General features: G+C 45.0%; 1 protein-coding gene across 1 annotated transcript; it reads left to right on the top strand.

Annotated features, from left to right (window-relative positions):
• The first annotated feature begins 219 nt into the window (after nt 1–219).
• On the top strand, nt 220–1451 carry ACYP1 (acylphosphatase 1). Its single transcript, XM_056553568.1, is given in 4 exon segments — nt 220–240; nt 702–826; nt 923–973; nt 975–1451. Coding segments are annotated over 3 exon segments (300 nt in total). The 5' UTR covers nt 220–240; nt 702–742; the 3' UTR covers nt 1140–1451.
• The last annotated feature ends 5855 nt before the right edge of the window (nt 1452–7306 follow it).

Here is a 7306-nt window from a genome sequence, read left to right as displayed (position 1 = left end):
GCACCGCACAGCTTCTGGGGGAGGAGAGTATACTGGGATCATACAGAGGAGGAGACAGCACCGCACAGCTTCTGGGGGAGGAGAGTATACTGGGATCATACAGAGGAGGAGACAGCACCGCACAGCTTCTGGGGGAGGACAATATACTGGGATCACACAGAGGAGGAGACAGCACCGCACAGCTTCTGGGGGAGGACAATATACTGGGATCACTCTGAGGCTTCAGCTTTTATAGTACAGGTGTGTAACTCTATAAAACAATTATGAGAATTGCTTTGATTTCCCTTGAATTTTATCTCTCCAGAGATATCCTTGATTTGTTTGTTTTCCTGTGTCTGGTGACCCCGGTTAGGAGGGGACCCCTGTTAGGTGAACAATCTGTTCTTTGTGGATGATGGTGAGATGGTCCTTCATCTTTTGATGACCTTATATCATGTGGTTTAATAAGAATGGATATAGGTTGGATATTGTGGGTACCTGTGGCCCTCCCATTACTTGTTTATACTGGAGGTGGAGGCGTCACTGGTTTATTTGTATTTTGTATCTGGCAGTGCCCTCCATATTGTATCATCCCAACATGGTGTGCCCAGCGGGGCTGATCCTTGTGCATATGTTCTCCATTTCGGTTATCATTGGAAAGTATCGGTTTATCTGTGTGGAGCCAGGTGTCAGGTCCATTGTCTGTTGTGTCCCATTTTCAGGTGGCCCTTGTTTCCAGGATTTTTCAGGTGGCTCCAACACCATGACAGAGGCTGACTCTCTTATCTCTCAGGATTTTGAGGTGTTTGGGAAGGTTCAAGGAGTTTTCTTTCGCAAGTACACCCAGGTAAAGGAGCCAGTCAGATAGCAGGCTGCCGCTGCAGTGATGGTCCCCTCCTGACTGGACCTCTGTTGACGCAGTCTTTATGTTTACCCATTGCAGGCGGAGGGGACTCGTCTGGGTCTGGTCGGATGGGTACAGAATACAGAACATGGGAACTGTCAAGGGTCACTTACAAGGCCCTGTAACCAAAGTGCGGGAGATGCAGCAATGGCTGCAGGAAACAGGGAGCCCAAAGTCCAGAATCACAAGGGCCCAATTCCACAATGAAAAGAAGATCCAACATCTGGAACACGGCAGCTTCCAGATCCGCAAGTGACAGCTCATTCCTCCCTGATGGTCTCTTTCAGGATCCATGACCTATCTAGTACCAGACTGGTCTGATCCATTAGAGCAGCCCCATACAATAACCTGGAGGGACAAAACTAACTGCCCCTCCCCATGTATCCGGCCGCTTGCTCCGATCCCATAAATACATAAGCTGTGTGCCCCCGTGAGAGGCCGTGCATGCCATGTGTCACCCCTCTCCAGTGTATAGTGACTGAATAAAAGTGTCGCTATGTGATATCCGCACTGTGTGAGATGTGTGTCTGTGACCCCAGTCTAGGGATTAAAATATCCCATCATCCTCTCCTGCCTCTCTTGTGTTTGTGATTCGCATGGTGGTCTCTGTCCATGGTATATACGCATCACTGTATACAGAAGGGGTTCTATACTGAGCCCCCAGTATTGACATTATCAGGGGTGTGGAAATTTTATAAAAAACTACTTGTCCACGGGACTAAAATGGAGCAAAATCTACTTGTCCCTCCTGATGATCCACTTGTCCGGCCAATTTTCGCTTTTACGCTCTCGTTTTTTCCTCCTCGCCCTATAATAGCCATAACTACCTACTATAATGATAACTACCTACTATAATGACACCTACCTACTATAATGATAACTACCTACTATAATGATAACTACCTACTATAATGACACCTACCTACTATAATGACACCTACCTACTATAATGATACCTACCTACTATAATGATAACTACCTACTATAATGATACCTACCTACTATAATGATATCTACCTACTATAATGATATCTACCTACTATAATGACACCTACCTACTATAATGACACCTACCTACTATAATGACACCTACCTACTATAATGATAACTACCTACTATAATGATAACTACCTACTATAATGATAACTACCTACTATAATGACACCTACCTACTATAATGATAACTACCTACTATAATGATACCTACCTACTATAATGATACCTACCTACTATAATGATAACTACCTACTATAATGATATCTACCTACTATAATGATATCTACCTACTATAATGATATCTACCTACTATAATGATATCTACCTACTATAATGACACCTACCTACTATAATGACACCTACCTACTATAATGACACCTACCTACTATAATGACAACTACCTACTATAATGATAACTACCTACTATAATGATAACTACCTACTATAATGATACCTACCTACTATAATGATACCTACCTACTATAATGACACCTACCTACTATAATGACATCTACCTACTATAATGACATCTACCTACTATAATGACATCTACCTATTATAATGATAACTACCTACTATAATGATAACTACCTACTATAATGATACCTACCTACTATAATGATACCTACCTTCTATAATGATACCTACCTTCTATAATGATAACTACCTACTATAATGATACCTACCTACTATAATGATACCTACCTACTATAATGATATCTACCTACTATAATGATAACTACCTACTATAATGATAACTACCTACTATAATGATATCTACCTACTATAATGATAACTACCTACTATAATGATAACTACCTACTATAATGATAACTACCTATTATAATGATACCTACCTACTATAATGATAACTACCTACTATAATGATAACTACCTACTATAATGATAACTACCTACTATAATGATAACTACCTACTATAATGATAACTACCTACTATACTGATAACTACCTACTATACTGATAACTACCTACTATAATGATAACTACCTACTATAATGATAACTACCTACTATAATGATAACTACCTACTATAATGATACCTACCTACTATAATGATAACTACCTACTATAATGATAACTGTCTACTATAATGATAACTGTCTACTATAATGATAACTGTCTACTATAATGATAACTGTCTACTATAATGATAACTGTCTACTATAATGATAACTACCTACTATAATGACACCTTTTAATTTTTCAATAACATATTCTCTGAACCAAAAAAATATATATATATTATATTAAGGGAAGTGAAATTGAAATAGTAAAAGATAATTTGCAGATTTGGTGTTTTTCTTTTCTGCGCCATTTACCTTGTGGTTGAGGTAACATGTTAGTTTTATACTTTGTCGCCTGATTACAGCGATATCAGATTTGTATCGTTTACGTCATGTTTTACTAATTCTGGACTTTTTCTAATTTTTTTTAATTGCCATTTTTTAACCCCTGTAGCTTTATTTTTTTTTTCCGCATACCAGGCTGTATGAGGGCTCATTTTTTGCGCCATAATCTGTTTTTTGTATCGGTACCATTTTGGTATTCATCTGACTTTTTAATCGCTTTTTTACTTTTTTTATGGGATATTATAAAAATTTCAAATCTGGTATTTTTTTTACATTTACCGTACGGGATACATATTGTTATATTTTAATAGGTTGTACAATTACGCACGAAGCGATAACGAATAGGTTTATTTTTATTATGTTTACATGTTTTTATATAGGTAAAGGGGGTGATTTGAACTTTTAACATGGAAGGGGTTAATGCAGCGGTCTTCAAACTGTGGCCCTCCAGATGTTGCAAAACTACTACTCCCAGCATGCCCGGACAGCCAACGGCTGTCCTGGCATGCTGGGAATTGTAGTTTTGTAACATCTGGAGGGGCACAGTTTGAAGACCACTGAGTTAATATGTGTCTTTCAAACTTTTATTAAAACTTTTATTTATTATGATTTTTTTTTTAACACTTTATTACACTTATATGAGGAATCATTCGATTCCTCAGACAGATGAATAGATTCTATTGAACTCTATTAATCTGTGTGCTCTGTGATCCATTGATAGAGCCTGGTCCAGCCAGGATATATCAATGACAGAGCCACGGGACAGGAGGAAGCAGAGGTAAGTCCTCCGGCTACCTCCATAGTGGATCACCCCCCTGCGATCGCGCTGCGGGGGGGCGATCCACCCCACTAGCCCACCAGGCAGCATTCACATGTCCCTTTAGACGCCGCTGTCAGCTTTGACAGCGGCGATCTAAAGGGTTAATAGCCAGCCACGGCGATCGCTGCATGCTGGCTATTAGCGGCGGCCCCCGGCTACTGAGAACAGCCGGGGGCTGCAGAGTATGGAGCTGGCAGGAATCCGGAGCCCGCTCCATACTCCCCTGTGAGCACCGCATACAGTCTCCCCGTGCAGACGTGCGGAGAGCGAAGGCAGAGGACGCAGGTCTGCACGGGGAGAAATAAGCCACGCCCCCTTCATCTCCCCCCGCACGTCTGCAGAGCAGGGGAGAGAAGACAAATACTGTACACAGCTTCTCATCTCCCCTGCTCTGCTACACAGGCTGCAGAGTATGGAGCGGGCAGGAGTCGGGTGCCCGCTCCATACAGACTGCAGATCGCCGCGGCACTTGTCAGGTCCGGCCCTGCTTGCCCGAAGCCGGGCTAAGGGCCGGACAAATTCACCTGCCCGGCGCCCAAAACTGCTAGTCCGGGGCGTCGGGCGATAGAAATTCCACATCCCTGCATTATAGTATAGGGGATGCTTTATATACAAAGAAGGGAAGAGGCCACAGATAGCCAGATAACCCCCTAAAGAGGCCTCAGACAACCCCTAAAAGGGATGAAGAGGCTGCAGACAGCCAAATAACCTCTCAAGGGGAGGAATAGGCCACAGACAGACAACCCCCTAAATGGAAGAAGAGGCCGCAGACGGCCAAACCACCCCCTAAAGGGAAAAAGAGGCCACAGATGGCCAGACCACCCCTAAAGGGAAAAAGAGGCCGCAGACGGCTAGACCACCCCTAAAGGGAAAAAGAGGCCGCAGACGGCCAGACCACCCCTAAAGGGCAAAAGAGGCTGCAGACAGCCAAATAACCTCTCAAGGGGAGGAATAGGCCACAGACAGACAATCCCCTAAATGGAAAAAGAGGCCACAGACCCCCTAAAGGGAAAAAAAGGCTGCAGACGGCCAAACCACCCCCTAAAGGGAAAAAGAGGCCGCAGACGGCCAGACCACCCCCTAATGGGAAAAAGGGGCCGCAGATGGCCAGACCACCCCTAAAGGGAAAAAGAGGCCGCAGACGGCCAGACCACCCCTAAAGGGAATAAGAGGCTGCAGATGGCCAGACCACCCCCTAAAGGGAAGAAGAGGCCGCAGACAGTGACTCTACTTATGCTGCCCGATTCTTGAATTTTTACAAGATGTAGTCATACATCCCACCATGACATAATACAAAACCAAAAGCATGGCCAGCAATAAGGCTACAGATGCCATTAATATCAAGAAGGCAAATATAATAGAGCATTGGCCTGTGTGTGACTGGATATGACCCGATATCTGAAGGACAAATATTATTAATGTTATTATTAAAGTTATAGGAATGACCAAATGGAACCAAAATCATAGAACTAATAAAAACACGACCCAGGTGAACGATGTTGGGCTGATCCACTAGGACTATCCTTGGTACGTACTGGTGTTTTTTTCTCTCTCTGGACCTTTAAGGCTCCCAGCATTTCCTTCAGGTTCTCCAGGAAATAACCTTGGGTGCAGGTAAAAGGGTCATAATGAGAGTCGGCTCTGCTGGGCTATAATATAGAAAAAGAAACAATTTCCATGGCAGAACCTTTTCACCTCCCTGTCAAAAATAACACCCCGTCCTTTCAGGTGATCAAAGGCTTTTCCATCTAAGATGAGATTGGGCAGGAGGATCTTTTCTAGGGTTGCTGGTTCTGGGTCACTTCTGGCAGCATAAAGTGATAAGTGCTGTCCAGTATCTCCAGGATATCCGCTCCATACTTTTTTTTTTTTTTTGGTCTCCCAGCAACTTCTCAAAACCAAGAAGCAGATGCCTGAACATGGGCCAATACAGGAGGAGAACTGGATAGGGGTGAAGGAGGGAGTCAACCCAGAACGAGGACAGGTGGACCATACAGAATGACCTCAAGCAGGAGACTGGTGTGAGGAGGACAGGTGGACCCTACAGAATGATCTCCAGCAGGTGACTGGTATCAGGAGGACAGGTGGACCCTACAGAATGATCTCCAGCAGGTGACTGGTATCAGGAGGACAGGTGGACCCTACAGAATGATCTCCAGCAGGTTACTGGTATCAGGAGGACAGGTGGACCCTACAGTATGATCTCCAGCAGGTGACTGGTGTGAGGAGGACATGTGGACCCTACAGAATGATCTTCAGCAGGAGACTGGTATCAGGAGGACAGGTGGACCCTACAGTATGATCTCCAGCAGGAGACTGGTGTGAGGAGGACAGGTGGACCCTACAGAATGATCTCCAGCAGGAGACTGGTGTGAGGAGGACAGGTGGACCCTACAGAATGATCTTCAGCAGGTGACTGGTATCAGGAGGACAGGTGGACCCTACAGTATGATCTCCAGCAGGAGACTGGTGTGAGGAGGACAGGTAGGACCCTACAGAAGGATCTCCAGCAGGTGACTGGTATCAGGAGGACAGGTGGACCCTACAGAATGATCTCCAGCAGGTGACTGGTATCAGGAGGACAGGTGGACCCTACAGAATGATGTCCAGCAGGTGACTGGTATCAGGAGGACAGGTGGAGCCTACAGAATGATCTCCAGCAGGTTACTGGTATCAGGAGGACAGGTGGACCCTACAGTATGATCTCCAGCAGGTGACTGGTATCAGGAGGACAGGTGGACCCTACAGAATGATCTCCAGCAGGAGACTGGTGTGAGGAGGACAGGTGGACCCTACAGAATGATCTCCAGCAGGTGACTGGTATCAGGAGGACAGGTGGACCCTACAGTATGATCTCCAGCAGGAGACTGGTGTGAGGAGGACAGGTGGACCCTACAGAATGATCTTCAGCAGGAGACTGGTATCAGGAGGACAGGTGGACCCTACAGTATGATCTCCAGCAGGAGACTGGTGTGAGGAGGACAGGTGGACCCTACAGAATGATCTCCAGCAGGAGACTGGTGTGAGGAGGACAGGTGGAGCCTACAGAATGATCTCCAGCAGGTGACTGGTATCAGGAGGACAGGTGGACCCTACAGAATGATCTCCAGCAGGTGACTGGTATCAGGAGGACAGGTGGAGCCTACAGAATGATCTCCAGCAGGTGACTGGTGTGAGGAGGATAGGTGGAGCCTACAGAATGATCTTCAGGAGGAGACTGGTATAGGAGGACAGGT

The sequence above is a fragment of the Hyla sarda genome, unplaced genomic scaffold (assembly GCF_029499605.1).
Source record: "Hyla sarda isolate aHylSar1 unplaced genomic scaffold, aHylSar1.hap1 scaffold_3299, whole genome shotgun sequence".
Classification (NCBI taxonomy): Eukaryota; Metazoa; Chordata; class Amphibia; order Anura; family Hylidae; genus Hyla; species Hyla sarda.
This window is presented reverse-complemented; position numbering and strand designations above follow the sequence as displayed.